Source organism: Pempheris klunzingeri, chromosome 2 (genome assembly GCF_042242105.1).
Source record: "Pempheris klunzingeri isolate RE-2024b chromosome 2, fPemKlu1.hap1, whole genome shotgun sequence".
In the NCBI taxonomy this organism is placed as follows: domain Eukaryota; kingdom Metazoa; phylum Chordata; class Actinopteri; order Acropomatiformes; family Pempheridae; genus Pempheris; species Pempheris klunzingeri.
In genome coordinates this window covers 25,485,991-25,507,312 of record NC_092013.1, presented here as the reverse complement: position 1 = coordinate 25,507,312, position 21,322 = coordinate 25,485,991, and the positions used below count along the sequence as shown (strand labels likewise).

Below are 21,322 nucleotides of genomic sequence, written 5' to 3'. Positions count from 1 at the left end.
GGAGTGTCCGCTCATGGAGGTGGGCCAAGTGATCCGGGTCGCCGGCCCGCCAGCACCCTCCCCCGGTTCAGGTGAGACGTACCGCGTTCCGGTAAGGATCCAAGGGGGTATACACCAGGCTATGGTAGATTCTGGCTGCACGCAGTCCATGATTCACCAGAACCTGGTTCGGCCCGGGGCTTTGGTGGAGGCAGGGTGGGTGAATATTAGGTGTGTGCATGGGGATATTCACCGCTATCCCATTGTGCCCGTTGAAGTTAGATACCGGGGAAAGAACCATAGAGTGAAGGCAGCTGTAAGCAACCGCCTGGCGCACCCCCTGATTCTGGGGACGGATTGGCCGGGTTTTCATGGTTTAGTGGGGCAGTGTGCGGGGGTGCGCTCACGACCGGTAGGGACATGTGGTGCGCTGTGCTCAGTGGTGACGCAGGGTCGTCCAACGCTGCCGAGGGGGAGGGGGAACCCGCGACGCCTCCGCCGGAGACGCCGAGGGTTCCCGAAATCCACCCCATGGAAGATTTTCCACTCGAGCAGTCTCGTGACGACACCTTACGCTCAGCCTTCGACCAAGTGATAAGTATTGATGGTCACTTGGTGCGCCCTGACGCAGCGCAGACCTACCCGCACTTTTCCTTGCGGAGGGACAGGTTGTACAGAGTGAGTCGTGACACTCAGACAGGACGAGTAAACACCCTGTTGGTGGTGCCGAAAAGCCGCCGGGAAACTGTTTTCCAGGCGGCTCATTATAACCCGATGGCTGGTCACATGGGATATGATAAAACACTAGACCGGATAATGGCCCGATTCTATTGGCCTGGCATTCGGGGGGATGTAGCCTACGCCGCTGGTGTGCATCCTGCCCTGAATGCCAGTTGGTTAACCAACCTGCCATCCCAAGAGCGCCATTGCGCCCATTACCGCTGATGGAGGTCCCGTTTGAGCGCATTGGCATGGACCTCATTGGGCCATTTAACCGGAGTGCACGCGGCTATCGCTTTGTGTTGGTCCTGATGGATTAAGCAACGCGATACCCGGAAGCAGTGCCGCTGCGCACCATCTCTGCAAAGAGTGTGGCACAGGCACTGTTTCACATAATCTCCCAAGTGGGGATCCCGAAAGAGATCCTCACTGACCAGGGCACCTCGTTCATGTCACGTACACTGAGAGAACTTTACGGATTATTGGGCATTAAGTCTGTTCGTACCAGTGTCTACCACCCTCAGACTGACGGGCTGGTAGAGCAGATGAACAAGACCTTAAAGTCCATGATCCGTAAGTTTATTCACGAAGATGAACGCAATTGGGACAAATGGCTAGACCCTCTGTTGTTTGCAGTGCGGGAGGTGCCCCAGGCCTCCACGGGATTTTCTCCCTTTGAACTGCTGTTCGGCAGGAAACCAAGAGGGGTGCTGGACCTAATTAAGGAAAACTGGGAGGATGGTCCCAGCCCCAGCAAAAACGAGATTCAGTACGTCCTGGACCTGAGAGCAAAACTCCACACTTTGGGAAGGTTGTCACGTGAGAATTTGCTCCAGGCCCAGGAACGTCAGCAGCGCCTGTACAACAGAGGATCGCGGTTGAGACAATTTTCTAGCTCCAAATTACTCGCCAAGTGGCAAGGACCCTTTGTGGTCACACGACGAGTGGGCGACGTGGACTATGAGGTGGAGCGTACTGAAAGGGGAGGAGCCACACAGATCTACCACCTCAACCTCCTCCAAATATGAAGAGTCTCTGTGTCTCTGGTGACGGTAATTGGAGAGAGAGATGAGTTGGGGCCGGAGGTACCAAATTCCACCAAATCCGCTCCGCTCCATTGTAATGACCATCTCTCGCTGATGTGTTCTCCCCCCTGCCAGAACGTACCGACCTCATACAGCACCACATTGAGTCTCACCCAGGGGTGACGGTGCGTTCACGGCCCTATCAGTTACCTGAACACAAGAGAAAAGTGGTTCAGAGAGAGCTGGCAGCCATGTTAGCTATGGGAGTAATAGAGGAGTCCCACAGTGCCTGGTGCAGCCCCATCGTTCTTGTGGTCAAGAAGGATGGGTCTATCCGGTTCTGTGTGGACTATCGCAAGGTGATTTCAACGCCTCATGGACCGGGTGCTGCGCCCGCACACTGCATATGCTGCCGCCTACCTGGATGATGTCATCATCTACAGTGACACCTGGGCGGAGCATGTGCAGCGGGTGGCCGCGGTGCTCGAGTCTCTGGTAGACAAGACTGCGGCGAATGCGGCCTGCCCACGGCCCAAGTTCAAAAAAGAGGTCAGACTGTTTTTGGGACTGCCGGGGTACTACCGCCGGTTCGTACCGGACTTCGCGGACCTCACCAGTCCCCTGACCGATCTGACCCGAAAAGGTGCCTCAGAGCCGGTCCAGTGGACGGAGCAGTGCCAGCGGGCGTTTGAGAGGGTGAAACAGGCTCTCTGTGGGGGGCCACTTCTGCACACGCCTAACTTCTCTCTCCCTTTCATGTTGCAGACTGATGCCTCGGACAGAGGGCTGGGGGCCATTTTGTCCCAGCAGGTACGGGGAGTCGACCGCCCCGTGCTGTACCTGAGCAGGAAACTCTCTGAGAGAGAGCAGGTACAGCACGGTGGAAAAAGAGTGCCTCGCCATCCGGCGGGCGGTCGGCGCCCTGCGTTACTACCTCCTGGGACGCCCATTCACCCTCTGTTCGGACCATGCTCCCCTCCAATGGCTCCACCGCATGAAGGATACCAACGCCCGGATCACCCGGTGGTATCTGGCTCTTCAGCCTTTTAAGTTCACGGTGATCCATAGACCGGGGGCACAGATGGCTGTGGCCGACTTCCTCTCCCGTCCCTTGGGGGGTGGGGGGGGGGTGGGTTAGGCCGGACGGTCCCCGGACGGTCCCCGGCCTAAGTCGGGCGGTGGAGGTATGTGGGGGTGTGGGCTGGTTTTGAGCTCAGCTGCAATGGAGAGAGGTGCAGGGCGGGCCCAGGAGATGGCGCAGGAGAGAGGCAAGTATCACCAGCGCACCTGGGAACAGGTGCAGTAGATTGCCTCTCTCCCTTTATATACGGTAGCATGCCAGGACCCAGGAGGGAGACACATGGCCAAAGCAGGAGCCCGCGGCCTGAAGCATTGTTGGCTGCTATAAAATAAAAGAGTTGACTGTTAACGGAGTCCTGCCTGATCTATATGTGTTGGGAGAACTCACGGAGACAGAAGATCATGTTACACATGCATATGCACATGTGCAATGGAATATGTGTGAGCACATCTACCAGCACAGACACTCTGTGTGATATTAACAGAACTGTTTGTCTGTCTGACCTGCTGATTACTAATCTGTCCACTGTGAAGTATTTCACAGTCTACAGTATTAATTGCCTCAAATGCTCTGCTCATACTGTTCATGCATACTGCCTGTGCAGTCATATTTTTGGCGGATTTGCAGACTGGATGTCTTGACACCTTTGAACCCTTACAGGCATGGGCAGATTAAGTTTGGTTTATGTGAATACTTGGAGACGCTCATTGCTACATGAATGACAATTTGAGCTTTAGCACATTTCCACTAATGACAAAAAAATCGAATTGAATTTAATGGAATTTAGTGTTTTGACTCATCAATACTTAAAGTCGTAAAGTAAAACAATCTGTTTCCCTCATAATATTCCCATTCAATCATAGATCTTAGCAGGACACATTGTTAATGTGGATGAAGCAATTGTGGTGGGGGTTTGCTGGGTTTCCCTTCAACTCGATTCCGTTATTTATAGCCAGGTTTCCAAGATGTATTATGATTTCAACTTAATTCTGATACATGATCCAAAGAGCTTCAGTGATGTTTAGAGATGAGGCAGTGTGCAGACATACATTACCAGTATGCTAGCATGCCGTACATCTGGCTGAAATGGGGTTCTTCTCACCTGATTGCTGGCAGATGTAACATACTATATTTTTGTAGTTATCAACCATCATTCACTGCAGAAAATGTGAAACGCCAGTCATCATTAAGATGAGTTCAGTCTTTGTTTTTACAGGTGCCTCCTTTCCATGCTGTCTACACCAGAGAGTTACATCCCACACTGAAGCTTAATGAAATTGAAACCAGTGTAAGAGACTGCACACACATAATTAACACAAACACTCAAATGTTTCACACTTTTTCAAATACGTTACATGGCCAAAAGTATTGGAACACCTCTGTCTACATATTTTGATCTGCGGTCTAAGCCTCTAATCAGAATCCTACAGTATACAGGCAATAATGTTCTTCTAAGTGTTTAGCTCTTCCCTGTTTGAACATGATAATTTCCACGTGCACAAAGCCAGCTTCATAAAGAAATGGTTTTCCCAGTTTGGCATGGAAGTACTTGATTGGAGCCCTGACCTCAACCCCATCTGACATGTTTGAGATAAACTGGAATGCAGACTATAACCCTGGTCTTATCACCCAACGTCAGTGTTGGTCCTCACTAACACTCTTGGGGCCAAAACAAGGAGAGTGAAGGCTGTAACAGCAGTGGATTAAGAATGACATGTTCAGCTATCGCATGTGGATGTAATGTTCTGGTGTTCATTTACTTTTGGCTATGTACTATAAGTGTGTACCCACACAGATACATTCTTGTGCTGTTTCTTCTTTCTTCTGTTTCTCTTTGTTTTAGGTCCTTGCTTTCGACATACATACATAAATATATGTGGTAACCACCCGTTGTCCTGTCTGACACAGAAACTCTTAGGTCGACTGTGTGAGCAGAACCGAATTTTAAAAGATCACGAGGCAGTTGTCCACAGACTGCGAATGGATAAGGTACATTATTTTTTTCACAGTATTATACCATGTGTTTAAGAAATGTTTACTGTTGGAAAGCTAATACAAATTTGGACTGTTATGATAAAAACTATGACATTGTCTGCACTTTTAACATTTACCACAACAGTTGTGAGGATCTTATTGAAGATGTTATTTTAACACATGTAATGATATGTACCCATAGACCAGAAAAATAATGAATACAACTTTCGTTAGGAATTCAGTTTGTCTTGATTTTACAGTCAATTTTGATACTATAGCACCTTTAGATGTTTAAGCTAAAAACCTGTTATGAGTACTTTTGTTCAAAGGATTGAAATACAAACAAAAAATGTTGAAGCTCAAGTGCATTGCACTGCTGTAATGGCTGGAGATGGCAGTAATAGTCAGAGTTGGAATTTGAACCATGCTCCTTGCAGTCGTGCGCACCAAAACATTTCTATACTAAAAATTGTTGAAAAAAGCTTATATTGTAAAAAGTATTAGAGGTAGAGAAACTGGTGAACATTTTTGCCATTTGAATGGTTCATGCAGCGGAAAATTGTGGGCCAAGAAATGTCATTAAACAGAATAAATCTTTTTATTTAAAGATTATAACTTCTGGAATATGCCTTTGTGACACAAAGTGATGAGTGTCTTGCCTATCATGCTTCCTGATCCTAGGATAGTCTAGAGGAAACGCTGGTGGCAACTCATCAGGAGATGGAGATGTACCATGACCAGCCTTTGGCCATGGAAAAGCTGCAGTTCAAAAAGGAAACCCTCCAGAACCAGCTCATCAGCATCAGAGGGGAGCTCTCCCAGGCCTCCAGTGTAAGACATTGCATAATATTCAGTATCCTATTAGTGACCCAAAAAAATGCGATGTGAAAAGATGACTCTCTGTCTTTATATTGTAAAAAATGGTCATCTATGATGTAGTTGTGTTTTTTTCAAATGTGGCCTTACTCTGCCTTACTTATTGCTGTCATTTATAATATGAGTTTAGTCATCAACAGTATTGGTGATTCATGTAATACAGCAACAATTGAATTAGACAATCACAAGAAAACATTAGACAAGTTTAACCATGCCATCTAAACCAATCTGAAACTAAAAATGAAAGTGCACATTAAAGTTGTTACCAAAACTGTCTGTAGTGAACATCTATTAGAGCCATTAGAGCGTTTAATAATGAGTAGCCCTACCTAATGTTGTACCAGAGTGGTGGACAATGTAATGTATATTGATGAACATGAAATGCATTCATGTTATATGATTATAGGTTGTGTCTACCAATGTTGTCACATCTCAAGATCTTTGCAACAATTTGGGGACAAAAATGTTTTGATAGCTGAGGCCTGAGAATCATGGCCAAACACAAAAACAGGAGCCAGGTTGTGAGAGAAAGTCTAACTTTCATTTAAACATAATTTTTCATTTATAGTCAGTTGAAAAGAGTGAAATGCTTATCAAAAAGGTCACAATTTATATAAGCCACAGAAACATTCTCTTGTTGCTTCCTTTATTTGTTCTTCTCTCAGGCTTTAACCACCACTCGCATGGAGTTTGACGCATTAGAGGATGAGGCCAATGCCATTCATGGTGATCTATGGGAGCAACTTAATGCAGGAGAGCAGGTAATAGATTACACTTTCATCACAATTACAAAGTCGTTGTAATTCTTCATCATTTACTTTTGAAATGTAATGGTTATAAAAACAAAACAAAACACCCTGATCAGCTTTATCGATAATCAGAGAGAGTTTGAATCACCTCCCTTTTATGCATCACGGCAAACCTTTATTGATTTTTGTATACAGTTTTACAGAGTACATGTTCAGGATCATTTTCTCTTGAGCTCTCCAGAGAATGTTTTGTATTTGGTTTTTATATATGGAGTGCAGCCACTCCACATACGGAGAGTGTTCTAACAGCGCAAGAGTTATGACATACTGTATATATATGTATGGCCTGGTCCATTATTTCTATGAAGTGACTGTGACAGGAAAGCAAGGTCAACACTACCACACCCATATTTATACATAATACACAATAGGCTGCCAAGCTGTGTTAGACTGACAAGTTCTACAATGCCAAATCACCCAGGGTCATAAAATAATTTGCAATGAAAAAAAGTACATAGAATCAGGTACATAGAGAAAGAGGTAATGCGAAAGCCATACTTAAATATCAAACATGTAACCTAAAAATTAAACATAAACATATCATAATCTACATCACATACGTTACCATTTGCATCAAGTTAGAGGAAGAAGAAAAGAAATCTGAAATTCATGTACAGTAATTGGGTCTCAAAGACACACCTATTGTATTTATACAATTAAACCTTTTTTTATTTTAACAGACATATGTCAATGTCTAGAAAAAAAACTATATGTGTAGGGAGAGCAACCATGATACTACCACCATTGTTATTTGTTTTTTATTTTTTTATAAAATGTTTGATTTCATACTCTCTCTTTCATACTCTATTCTTGTGTGCAAGATGCCAAAATGATTGAGAAAAGCCACGGGGTGTTTTACCTCTCTGAAATGCACTGCCACTGGGCTACATTGGTCTGGATGCAGCTCCTGTGCTTTGTTATCCTCGTTTTTAGTCCTCCTCGTGTTTTCCTAAATATGCTAAATCACATAGGCATTTAATAAGTTCAATTATATTCTTTTTGAACAAGATATAGGGCCCCCTACTCCTTTTGTTTTTCCTGTTGTATACATGATAGGTGGATATACATGAACTACACCGATAATTCTCTGGTGGAAAATCAAGAAAAGTAGTGTTTTTAGCAGAGATGAGAATAGATTTCAGAAGCATTGGTCTCGTGTTAAGGAGACATTTGTACGCTACTTTGGGTAAGTCCTTGAATACATTTTTAAGTACTCAAAATGTTCCAGTGTAATTTTTTTCAAAATCTTTACATTTGGGTAAATATTTTGAAGAAAGACCCAAAGGTTTTCAATTATAACAGAAGCCAGGATTATGAAAATATACAGTGTAAAATGTATTGGTACACACAGTTGATGGTTCAGAATGTATCAGGAATGTATATGTAGTATTGTTGTACCCCCAGTATAAAATAAGAGACAAACTGTAAATATTGTTATTTGTTGTAAAGGCATATAACTTGGGTTTGAATATGTCATTCAATATATGTTTTTTTTTAGTGGAAGTAGCAAGTATAGTTTAAGTGATATTGGAATGAAGTTTGAAAAAAAATATTTAATTTACCTGTAATGGTAATTAGCCATGCAGACAGTTTCACTTTTGTTTGTCCAGGTTATCCGATATCTGTCTGTCTGAGATTTCCTCTTTGCCGGTTTCCAATGCTCACAAAATTGAAAAAACTAAATTCAAGTAGTTCAACTGAAACAAGGTCCCTCTACAAAGTCCCCACAGATGATTCCACAAACCTTACTTTCAGCAGATTTCATAGGGACTGTAGAAAGTAGTTCTCCTTCCCTCTGTCATTACTTCATTTGTCCTGGCATTTTGCAGAGTGAACTGGTCCGTAGGCACATCCAGAAAGAGTTTTGGAGAGTACAGGATGTTTTAGAGGGACTGCACAAGAATAACTCATCCAGAGGCACAGACACAGCCAAGCACAGAGGTAACACACTGGAGTTGGAAAATAATCACATGTTTAATGGAAATACCACTGTCTTTATCATGTATTTTCTAATGACTCTATCCCTGCCACGCCCACGTCTCACTTTTTGTCTTGCACAGTGGCCAGTGGTGCATCAGGCTCCTTTAGCACCAATAGTCCAGCCAGTCCCCTGAGCTCAGTAAGCCTCACCAGCCCACTCAGCCCCTTCTCCCCAGTGCCCGGCTCCCAGGCCTCCCCCACCAAACAGCTAGGCCAGGAGGTAAGCACTGGACACAACCAGCTGGGGACCGACCCCAATCCAAAACCCAGCCCAGGTCCATGTTCAGACTATAGAACTAACCCTGAAATGCATAAAAGATCAAGCCCTAAACCTCGCCCCAAATCGTGTTTACTGTCTCATTTCAAAAATGACCCTAAGCCAAGGTGTCGGCCCAAAACCTACATGGACCCTGGCACAAGCCAGCATGCAGAACAAATAAATAACTATTGTAGTGAACCCCATGAGCACACTTTCCCTCAGCTCTCCCTACCTTTCCAAGACCTTAGGGAGCCCTTGGGCATATTAGACCCTGTGATAGAGGAAACAGACCATAACACCAGTTGCAGGACCAACTCAAACTTTGCCAACCTACAAACCCAGCCAAAGCCAGAGCAGCAAACCAGATCCGTTTTTAAGGGCATGACACCAAATATACTAGTCAATATTCAGACACAGTCCAAACCCACTCTGACCTTCAGGATGTAAGTGGGTTAACCTCAAATATTTGCAGCCAAGGAGTCAGTTCATATAGATCCATCTTTAAAGAAAAGGATATACACCACTCCATTGTTGATTCTGATTATTTCCGTAGCCATCTATATTTATTTGTAATATTAATATAAAATGCAGGCATGATATTTTCCCCAAATCATGTTTAAGTTCATCATGACAGGATTTTGTCCCCCTCTGTAAAACCATGGGTGCTGTCAACTGCTTTTGCAGACAGATCCTTATCTTTTAATTTGTTAGTGCTAATTTTCTAACTGCTCTACAGAGATCCCATGGAAAAGAAATTTTTTGCATGCATCCCTGAACTATTTTACTCAAATAACACTCTTTGGCACTACTCTCTCTGATTCCCATAAAGATTTCTGAAATTTCTTGTCATGTTAATGTTTATGAGTCATCATGAGATGAAAGAAAGAACATATAAATTAGTTATTTGATTTTTGCTTTGTTCTATTTTTACTTAAAAAGGGTACCTTAGCATTATACAACTTGAATGTGCTACAGTAAAAGTTTTCTCTTATCTTACAAGTTCTCTCTTATTTAAAAAAAAAAGTGGTGTAAGCAACAGTACAGAAACGTAATGACATGCAATACAAATTAATATATAAGTAGTTATGGGGATTATAAGCAGAACAAAACCAAGAAAGAAAGACTAACATACATATAAATACATGTGATTTTGGTGTGATGTTATTTGGAATCAGTGGATGACCTGTGATTTGGTTGAGTTTCCACCAAGAGTCACAGATATGAAAGGGTTTTTTTAAACAACAATAATTTTTAATTGACTGTGAAAAAAATAGGAGATGTGGTTGCGATAGTTCTTGGAATTTATATTTTTCATGTAGCTCTTGTAGCCATTTTGTTATGTGTTGTACATGGGTGGAAAAATTATAGATTTGGGAATTTGGTGCAGATAGACTTCTGTGGTGTTTCTGCAGTATTGATAGACTGATTCCTGTTTTCTTAATTTTTCCAGTAAACTTTCTTGATGATGGGCTCTAGGGAACTAAACTTGTGTGATGTTCATTGAAAAAATGCAATCTATTCTTAGCAGGATTGTTACTGCTGCTATTCTTCCAGTCAAGGAAATGGGTAAGTTGTTCCTGTGGATTAAGTCTTTTTCAATGCTCAATGTAGTGGGATGAAGTTAAGATGAAAAAACTCTGACAGCCTGGTGGAAAAATTGATGCCCAGATATCTAATATTCCCTGTTGCTACTGTGAAAGGTAGATTTTTCTTGGCATCATTCCAGTCTCTGTGTTTCTGCGTGTCAGACGTCACTAATTGGCCGATATCAATAAACTGTCGGGTTGCCATGGTGATGGTGCCTGCTGAGTCACTCTGGGCTCACGCAGCTCTTTTCATTGAGATTTCAGCTGTCACACACCTCCGAAAATCCAGGTTTTAGCTTATAACAGTAACTGTCACAGCATTGCATGTCATTACGTTTCTGTACTGTTGCTTAAAAAGTTTGATGTCTCTAACTTCTAAATTGAGAGAGCTGGAGCAGGTTAGAATAGTGTTTGTTTCTGCCTCCCTCCTGATGTTTGTGCTCTCAGTTAACATGGCCGGCAATGAGGCAGTTGGTTGGCATTCCTGTCGCTTCGAGGCTCATGGAGGCAGCTGTGTATGTTTTTTGTTTCTGTGGCCAAATTTTTTCTACGTTTTTTTTTTGAGGCATGAGTCTGAGTGACACTGTGGGCGTGAGAGCGAGCTAAAGACAAAATTCTGACAATTTTTCTGCTATTCTGCACTCTAGCAATAACGTCATCCACTCTAGGCAGCACAATACACACCCATTATAAAATCTGAGAAGGAGGGAAAACGGCATAAAACTAAAACTGCGATATTGTCAAAACCATAAGTTATCAAAAAGTTGAATTATACTGTAACAGTAGTTGTAGTGTACTGTAGGTCTTGTGACCTGTTTAAAAGTTGAATGAAGTCTCTAGCTGAAAGTATGAGGAGGCTATAACCTTTCAAAGTGGAGGAAGTTGAAGAGGATCTGAACATTCAGCCCATAGACTTCAATGTAAAAAAAAAAGCTGAATATTTTAAAAGGTTTAAAAGATAGATGTGTGAAAAGTCATAGCCTGTCCTCAACGAGCTGAACATGTTGATGTTTGAATGGTATAAAGCATAAAGTATGCAGGAGTAGTTAAGTGCCGAACAGGATAACAACAGTGTGAATGCTGTTGAATAGCATTCACACTATGTGCTGCCTTTAATGGCAGTAGCTTAAAATATACATGTGTTAAATAAGTTTAAAAGTACTCATAATAAGTTAAGGTTTGAAAGTTGGGAACATGTATTTTGTTTGCATTGGTCCTTGGGGTGTACCATACTGCCATCTACTGGCCAACGGTAATTCAGCTGGCAGACCATATTGTTTAGTGGAGCAGACAGGCAAGACAGTTTTGGATTGGTGTTGCTGCCGAGTGTTTTTCTACGTGCTTGTGCCTTGGAAATCATTTGCCTGTAAGTACAGTGTGTACAGTTATCAAACAGATGCATTTTTAGTAAGTTCTTATTAGGAAAACGTTTTCTGTTTGTTGAACTGTGCTCTGCTAGCTAACAGTTTCAGTTGTAGCTAACACTTATCCTCGTGCCATAAAACTGTGTGGGGATTAGTTACGCTAATACACTTGCTAGTATGCATTACAATGTATAACACTGTATAGTTATGTTAATGTACTGATATATGTTCTCTGTAATGTTTCAGTTTTACAGTCATATGGAGTCAAGGCAAGTTGAGTTAAGTCAAGAAAAGTCTTATATGGTTTTTGGACTTCAGACTGTTTACTGGCTGTCTGGCTTCATCTAAGTGAACGCGCTGTGAGGGCAGTACACTTGAGGACATGCAGACTATGACTTTTCACACATCTACATTTAAACCTTTTAAAATATTCAGCTTTCTTTTTTTTACATTGAAGTCTATGGGCTGAATGTTCAAATCCTCTTCAACTTCCTCCACTTTGAAAGGTTATAGCTTCCTCACACTTTCAGCTAGAGACTTCATTCAAACCTGGAACCTTCTTGCTGTGAGGCAACAGTGCGAACCACTGCACCACCATGCTGCCCTGATCATAAACACTTAGATTGTAAAAGTAACAAAGATGAACATCGGAATTTAGTGGGTATATGCAGTACGTCACAGTTGCTAGTCTCCAACACACACATCGAACCCTAACCACCAAACATACAGTGTACATGAAATCATGTAGTTTGAATAATTAAATAATATATAATAATAATAATAATTACGAACGTGAGCAACATATTTAATTGGCCACCTCAGGATTTTCACATCTAATTACATAACATGGGATCAAGATCCCATTCCACAGAATCATTCCTTTGAGTCCTTTCTGCTCTGCACTTTGTCTGGCTTATTATCAGTCTCCTGATGTGCAGCACTCTTTCATCCTCATATTGTCTCTCCTTCCTTCCTCCTGCCCTTATGGTGATCTAGGAAAGTGTTCCCCCAAGGCCACCCCTCCCCAAGTCCTATTACCCTTTGGAACCCTCCTCTACCTTCCCTCCCTCAATCCCTCCCTTGCCCTTTGGCAGCACCGCCTGGCTACGTAGCTTGGCCATCGATGATTACCTTGATGCTGAAGATTCTCACATCAGAAAGGTATTTATGTGTTTCTGTCCCTGTCCTGCCCTTGTTTCACCTAGCTGTTGTCAAATGTCATCTTTTAAACATAATTCTTAAGCATATAAGCTACCAGCAACCACTCCCACCTTTAAACTCGAAATGTTTTTCCTCTTTGGAAAACCTCCATTTGTTCAAGCACTCCACCCACTGCCTTTGATTGCCATTCTGTGTCCATACCATCTCTCCCTCAGCTCTTTTTAAGTCATCTGACTCTAAAAGATATGTCAGTTGAATGCTGTAATGGAAACTGCATTTTTTTGTATTAAACACAAAAAGCCCTCTTTTGCCAAAGATGAGTTGCACTTAGCACTCAGTATGGGTCCTGATGCCAAGTTTGGATTTCTCTAAAGCTACAGATCATCTTTCAAAGTCTATGTGTGTGGTATCTTGGTAGTGATGTAGTCATGCTAGTTTGTACATGGTCACACCATGAAACAGCGCAGTGAATGTATTTTCAAAACTTTCAAAAATTAGGGGGTGCAAAGCTTTGTAGTAACCACTTTCACTTTCTGTCTCTAACTGTCACCTGTCACTGTTAACATGACAACAACTGGTCAGAGTCAGAGTTTACCAAAGTTTTACTCTTTGCAGAAGCTCAGAGAGCAAATCCACTGATCACAGCAATCCTACTATGAGAAGATTTGGGTCTAAAATTTCACTGTCCTGCATACGGGTGTGATCAACATATGTCTGCAATATTGCAACACAGATACAGTGTCTACAATAATGCATTATCAAATGTATTCTGTTTAATCAGCAAATTTGAATGTTTACTGGACGTTTTCACCAGTTTCAGGTTTACTGTTGTTTAGATGACAAATTATATCAATTCTTCATCTTGCAGCCCAAGTCTGGTGAACAAAACAATATCTGTGATGTGCAGGACCAGGACAAACAATCCAACATGAATAAAGGTACAACCAAGTTTCTATGCAATAATGCTACTCATCCTATCTCAGCTGATGATCATAATACAGCAATTGGCTCATGGGTTGGTACACAGAACCTCGTGGAGCATGGGATTACGCTTATGGCATTGCATGTACTGACATTTGCAAATTACACATGAAAGAAAAGTCATAATCCATTTAATGAATGCTGTGTTTTATGTTTTGTGCATCAAGTGAGACTGGCCGAATATGCAAACATTGCCTTAAGTGTTAACTTTGAGAATTGAGCTTCCTCTTCTGATGATTTGAATCTATTTATTTTTTCCCCTGCCAGTTGGCATTGTTCCTCCAAGAACGAAGTCCCCCACTGACGAATCACACAGCAACTCTGCTGGAGTATTCCAATATAATAGCAGAGTGCCTAATGGAATCTCCAGGGTATGTAAACCTAAACTACATGTAAATGATATCAAAATATATATCTTAACTACAGCATACACAGATTTGTAGCTTCATGTCTTCAAACAAAATAACATTTTAACGATGTGCACAGGAACACTGCCATAGATTAGGGACCATGCCTCTGTCCCAATACTCTGAGAATATCTTGTAATTGCTGCTACATTATAGTCAAGGCACATAACTTATTTTGTAAGGATTCTTTGTAATAGTTGTTGAAATTCTAACAATAGCCCAAGAGCAATCAAAAACATAAAATAGTTTTTTAACACTGTCTTTTTGACCTTGGGAGAGTGGACAACACGTAGCAAATGGCCGTGGGCTGGAATCTAACCCAGGCCACTGCATTGAAGCCCAAGCCTTAATGGTTACACTCTACCAAGTGAGCCACTGGGGCACCTCAAAGACATAAAATAGTTTGACAAAAAAAAGAAGAAAGAAAGAACAAAATCCACTATCTGTGGCTGTCTATTACAGGCCTGTATTATGCCAATCCTATCATTTCATTAGAAGAAAATTACCTACATACCTGCCTACCTGTGTGCACTTCTGCGCAGGCAATGAGTGTGCATCATGGCAAAGGGTTTGCTTTTTGTTGTGTTCATGTTCATGCTTTAAAGTGTTAAACCCAGTTTGAAATACATTAAAAACAAGAAACACAGCATAAACATGAATACACAAATTATAATAATTATTGAAACTGTTTGATGGTAAAATTATTTTATATAATTTGGCCTAATGGAAATAGAGGCACAAGGATTGAACCTCAGGAAATTTCATACGTCATATCGGTTTGCCTTGATGCATAGTTTTCAAGTGAGACAAAATAGCCTCTATCCTTGAGATATGACTTGAACCTCTTTGTCTCTGTTACCAACACCAACTGTCTGTTTTCTGCTCTGTGTCATTTCCAATATGACTAGAGCTGAAATCTTGTTGAGTTGAAATGTTTTGTATGCCACATCTTTCTCACAGGAGCGTCCAAAGAGTGCTGTGTTTACTACAGATGTGAAATCGAAGATGAGTGTAGAGGAACAGAATGAACGTATCCGCCGCAACCAGAGCAGCTCTTTGAAGGACAAGCGGCGAAGTCTAAACCTCTCAGGTGGCCAGTCTCCAGCCAACTACAAAGTGGTATGATGAACCATCCTTCTCACTCCTTAATCTGTGTTGTTGAATCATATCTACCTGCAGTGCAAGTTTCCACAAGTTGTTTTAACAACAGTGTACATCCACCCAATGCTGCCTGTGCCTCCCGCACTATTTTTCATGTAGTGCAAAAATTGCATTCAGTTTCACCTGATGCACCAAACTTCATATTGAGTGATTATAACCATATATCCCTTGATGAAAAAAGTTTCTGCAAACTAGAAAGCTTTGCTATTAAAGTGATTAACTGCATACATCTATGCTCTGGTGGACTGATGGACCAAAAGCTTAGCTATTAAAGTGATTTACTGCATAAATGTAGGTGTGCAGAAATGTTTTTCATCAAATTTGCTATCTTTATGCTTCCAACACCTAAGATTCAGCCAGGTGAAGCAGTGGTTATCTTGCATTAACCATATATCCACTAAAAAGGCCCTTACAAACCTTTACCAATATGTCTCTCGTCCAACCAGGTGGAGTAATTATTATTGGTCAGTAAAGTCTTTCCCACTACTCCCACCGGGCTTCAACTGGGCAATGATTGAGAAATAGAAATTTTAAACACAACTGTAAACCTGAAATAAAGAACAAGATGGCTGAAAACAACCTTGGCCAACTTTTATTAGTTTTTTTTGTTTGTTTCTGCTTTTGATAGTAGGTTGAAAAACCAGTAGGTTTTTAGAACAATTTGACTCAAGTAACAATCTTTTGGGCTGCATTTTTGACTTTGTAACTAATAGTATACTATGAGAGTAAATGGAATTCTGTCTGACCAAGGTTGCCCCTCCACTGGCTCCCCACAAGGATATGGGCATCCACTATTATTTATCCTATACATAAATATGTGTCAGACCAGGTGTGAAAATAGGACCGTTTTAAAGTATGCAGCTGACTCTGCTATTGTTAGTTGGCACCAGGAGAATGAGACAAGCCACAACTGAGTCATTGCCAACTTGTGAGATGTGAGGGATCCTGTCTTCAGTTACACATATCTTTCAGAGTGTCTGAAACTGTCCTATTTCCACATTGGAAAAACAATGGAGACTTTATTCTGTCAAGCTTTTACTGAATCATTTTTTCCTTTTCTGTCATGGAAACCTGTCCACAAAACAACTTTAAATTCTCTGATTGGTGAGCCTAACCCAGCATCCCTGTGCACCAGACAGTTCCAGTAGATAATGAAAAGACGACTCTGTTTGCTTGCTGAATACCAGCTTCTTCTTTCTGGATTGAGGTTTATTGTCCTAAGGTGTAGAAGAAAGCAGTATGAAAATAGCTTTCTGTCAGCAGTCATCATTCTGCATATTTATGCCTGCATTTCATCTCTTTATTCTAATTACTTTTTGTGGTTTTGCATTGTTATTTTTCAGTCCTGATTATGGACCCTTTAGTACTTTTATTGAGTTTGTCTATTAACTGTGGTGTTAAATGTGTGTCTAATCTCTATGGGTACAAATAAAGTAACCTGAATTTAGTCATCCGATTATGTTCTTTACAATCAACGTAATACAGGTGATTGTTGTCTGTACATCCATGGTTACAGTGCAAACACAAACCACTAAGGTGTAGACAGCTTTAAGATTCAGACATTTAGCGAAGTTAATCCTCTTTTGACTTTTGACCAGGATAACTACTGTTCACTGAACTGGTCGTTCGTCCTTGAGCTTGTGGATGATTAGATTGTATCTGTATTTGTGTGAATATCTGTATGTGCATGGACAGATTCGTAGACGTCTCACAGCTCATGAGATTGACATCAAAGACTTGGAGGCAGCAGTTCGAGGCCAGGGACAAGAGTCACCTCGGGAAGAAATTGCTCGCCTGAGACGGTTACAGGTTAAAACAGAACTATGCGACCTGGATATCAACAAAGAGGTGAGATCAGTATGCTGAGGCAGTTTCCTCTTAGCTCACATAGAGGCTTTTCTGTTTTTGCAATTCTTTGTGTTTTGCCTTAAGAAGTTGTTATTTTTACAGTATCATCAAGTTTTACACATCCCAGAATATGTCACGCAATAAAGGCTTCTATACACACATGATAGGGGATATTGGCCCATAAAACAAGAAAAACAAAAAACTGACCTTAAATCTGTTGTGATTTGAAACTCATAGTTCATCAGTTAGGTCCATTTTTGGGCAGTGTCCATTAGCGTTCTTTGTCTCCTGCATGCATATCCCTAAACATGATGGCTGTTCCAGTCCACATTCACATGCAAGGGCACCTGGTATGCCTTGCACCAGAGTGGGGTCTGAGCTGGGTGATGTGTGTGGTGGGGACTATTGCTGGAAGATGGAAGGGATAGATGTCCCATCCTGGAGTGTTGTAGGTTGTGTCTGTTCTGGGACAGTGGGGGGAGAGGGTGTTCTTCTACTGCTTCTCCTCCGTGGACTCTCTCTAGAAGTAGGTCGCTGTGGTGGAGGTCCTGGGGGGAGGGGATCTGTGCAAGTGCATGTGTGGTTGATCAAGAGGAGACGGCCTTCCTCTTCATCCCCTTCTCCTCCTTCCATACCCACCCACCTCACCAACATCCGCACTATAACACATGAAAATAAATAAACAGCACTACTTCACTGGGTAATAATGAATATTAAAAATCAAAAAACATACACTCTCTCACACACACAGTCCCTTCCACCATCAGACCACCTCTCCTGTCTGATACACAGGCAGACTTCTAGAGAATTGAAATGACTGTTTCAATGGTATAGTATTGTAATTTCACATATTATTTACTTTCACCCTACACTATTCTACAGTTAAAGTCTGTGTATTTCACATACTGTACATTTACTTTACCTGCAATAATGATTCATACTCATATTCGAAGGGAGACACACCATTGTGACAGGCCTACTGTATCATACGTAGATACAATAGGCCTATCTGGGTAGCGTTAGCTTGTAGCACACATAGTGTGCTAACATGTAAAACATAATACATCTGCAATCACATTTCCCTGCTCCATCACAGTTTGGATAATGTCATCAGTTATTTACTTGTTTCATTACTCTGTCTCACTGAGAAAGCTCCTCTCCTCTGCAGAGAAACACGGCTTTGGCTGCAGACCTTCAGACATTTTCCTCACAGTGGCATAGCCGAGGCTCCAAATCAGACACTCCGATAGCTCCCTCTTTCTGCCACGTCCAGGTAGTGTAGCCAGTGTTCCTTTAGCTTTGAACTTGCGAACTATGCTTCCAGCAGTATCTCAAGGAACATTCAGTGCCTTTGCTATCTTTTTTTATCCTTTTCCTTGTTAGTGCAAGGGAATGATCTCCTTGCTTAACTTTTTCTCTTGATTTCCCTTTATGTCTACCATGCAATCAAACGTCACTGTACACAAACCCCTAGCCAGTCAGGGTATTTGATGTGTTCTATCTCAAGCACACCTGATGCAACTAATGAGGCCCTTTATTAGTTGCATCAGATGTGCAGGTGTTTTATTAGTTTATAGGTTATAGTAGTTGATAGGTTGATGTTAGTTATGCTCACACAGACACAGGGTCTTGCATGCAAACTAACAATTATAAATATGTTAATTTTGGCCGTAGTTATTGAGTTAATTATTAACCATAATACCACATTGATAGTTTAGTTCAACTGGCTGTCTTTTTCTTCTTTTTGAAAAAGTGATGTGTTGAGGTTGAGGTGTACATGAAAAAATAATAGCGAGGACTACCTTGGACAAAATTTTGTAAGGGGCACCATCAAGCCCCTTTGCCACACCAAAGTTGAAGAACCACCCCATAGCACACATTTCGCGCCTCCTGATGGTTTCAGCAAATTGTGAGTTTTCAACTATGCCTAGCCCTTCAAAAGCAACTTCCTGCTTGCCACGCCCGTGACACTGCGTTAATTAACAGACGCCCGGCCGGTTGCCATGGAGTCACTCTGGGCTCAGACAAAGCTCTTTTCATTGAGATTTCTCAGCTGTGAAAATGCAGGTGTAGACACAAAACAACAAGTGTCACAGCCATAATGTGTGGACCTGTGGAAAGAAGACGGGCTGCTGAACACGTACATGTAATTTGATGTGTCTAAGTTGTGAAATGAGAGAGCTAGAGAAGGTAAGAAAAGTGTTTGTCTCTGCCTCTCTCCTCAACTTTGTGCTGTGAGTTAACATGGCCGTCAGTGAGGGACTCGGTCGGCTCTCCCGTCGCTCCGAGGCTTGTAGCAGGAGCTGTGTATGTTTCTGTGTGTTCTGAGTCACAGCACTGCGTCAAGCAAGGATTTTTCCTACTACATTTTGATGCATAAATTGTGAGTGTGAGTGAAACAGTGCGGCCGTGAGAGCGAGTTAAAGACAAAAGTTTCAGGCGATTTTTCCACTCCACTCCAGCGATGACATCACCTGCTCTAGCGCGGGCACATACACACTAATGTAAAATGTGAAAAAGGAGGGGAAAACTTTTTATTTTTGAATGTTGAATGATGTACTGAAAGAGAACAAGATGATGAACGTTTTAACACTAGAACTGCCATGAGGTCACTTTGACCTGTCTTGCCTATTAAAATACACGTAACTCTGAATAAAACCCTATGTCTCCCAGTCCATAACTTTTCCTAAAAGTGTGTTACACATCATCTTATGCGTTTTTGGGGATTCTGGAATAAAAGAGAGAGAGAAAAGGAGTGTTTTTACCTAGAACTGCCATGAGGTCATTTTGACCTCCATTACTCCTAATGTAAAAATGGTAAATGGACTGCATTTATGTAGCCATATACATTATATAGACACACAGCTCAAAACACTTTAGAGTAATGCCTCACATTCCCCCATTCTTACACACACACTATTCGAAAAATAACAATTGGTGTTGCTGTGGGACAGACTGGTACAAAATAGCATTGCCTGCTACAAGCCAGGGGCAGCCATAACCGTGGATGAGCAGCTGTTCCCCACAAAAGCACGTTGTCAGTTCATCCAGTACATGCCAGGTAAACCAGACAAATTCAGCATGAAGGTCTGGTTTGCCACCGATGTGGAGGCCAAATATATGGTCAATGGCTATCCATATCTGGGGAAGGATGAACATCATGCCCAGCCACCAACTGCTGACAGTACTCCACAAGAGCCGCCACCTGCAGATGGCCAATCGCCATCTTCTACAACATGCTGAAATTCATAAAATTCTATTATTTCATCCATTTTTACACGAGATGACATTTACATTTAGATGACCAAATATTCCAGTAACAGACTTCTAATTTGCAATTATAAAGCCTGCAGTTGTGCGAGGTCAAAATGACCTCACGGCGGTTCTAGGAGGTACTGCATTGTTGGCAGTTCTAGTGTTAAAGCTTGAATAGAGTTTCTATCTTAAAGTATGAAGGAGCTGTGAGGGCTTGAAGTTGGTTGAAGAAATTTCAGTTTTGAAGATGTTTTCTTCTGGAATATTATACAAACTATGAATGTCGAGTGAAAAAAGTCATTCCAGTCGATTCCCGATGGAGCTTTACGGCTTTGCTGGCAGCATTCACACTAATAAAGAGCAGGATAACAGACGTAGCAGTTCCAGAGAGACAGCCATATGGTCAGAAACGCCCAGGTCATACACTAGAAGGTTGTTGGGGGGGGCGGAGTCAGTGATGACCAGGTCCAGAGTATTGCCTCTGGTGTGTGTGGGGACGTCAACATGCTGCCTGAGGTTAAAGCAGTCCAATAGATGGAGGAATTTTGCTGCATAATGGCAGGAGGGGGAGTCGACATGGATGTTCATCATGATGTTTGCAGATGTGGGACGGAGGGTAGATAGTAGGTGGGATAAGTCTGGAAATGAAATTTGGATTAGGTTTAGGTGGCAGGTAGACGAGAAGAAATGTCATTGGGATGGGGGGGCTTGGTTTTAAATGCGAAGCATTCAAAAGAGGACAGTTCAGGCAGGGGTAGTGGGGATAAATCCAGGTCTTTGTGGTAGATGACAGACAGACCAGTGCTGCGGGCTGCCTGGAGGTAGGTGTAACCAGCAGGGCAGATCTCATTAAGGG

General features: G+C 42.1%; 1 protein-coding gene across 1 annotated transcript in view; it reads left to right on the top strand.

The window, feature by feature from the left end:
* The window catches only part of plekha6 (pleckstrin homology domain containing, family A member 6), a 91,016-nt gene that overhangs the window by 58,062 nt on the left and 11,632 nt on the right, over positions 1-21,322 (top strand). The window contains exons 10-20 of the mRNA XM_070844371.1: positions 4,022-4,093; positions 4,714-4,794; positions 5,461-5,610; positions 6,321-6,416; positions 8,294-8,405; positions 8,525-8,664; positions 12,650-12,814; positions 13,683-13,752; positions 14,063-14,166; positions 15,163-15,321; positions 17,059-17,211. Coding sequence (XP_070700472.1) covers positions 4,022-4,093; positions 4,714-4,794; positions 5,461-5,610; positions 6,321-6,416; positions 8,294-8,405; positions 8,525-8,664; positions 12,650-12,814; positions 13,683-13,752; positions 14,063-14,166; positions 15,163-15,321; positions 17,059-17,211 — 1,302 coding nt within the window. The remainder of the gene's footprint in view (positions 1-4,021; positions 4,094-4,713; positions 4,795-5,460; positions 5,611-6,320; positions 6,417-8,293; positions 8,406-8,524; positions 8,665-12,649; positions 12,815-13,682; positions 13,753-14,062; positions 14,167-15,162; positions 15,322-17,058; positions 17,212-21,322) is intronic.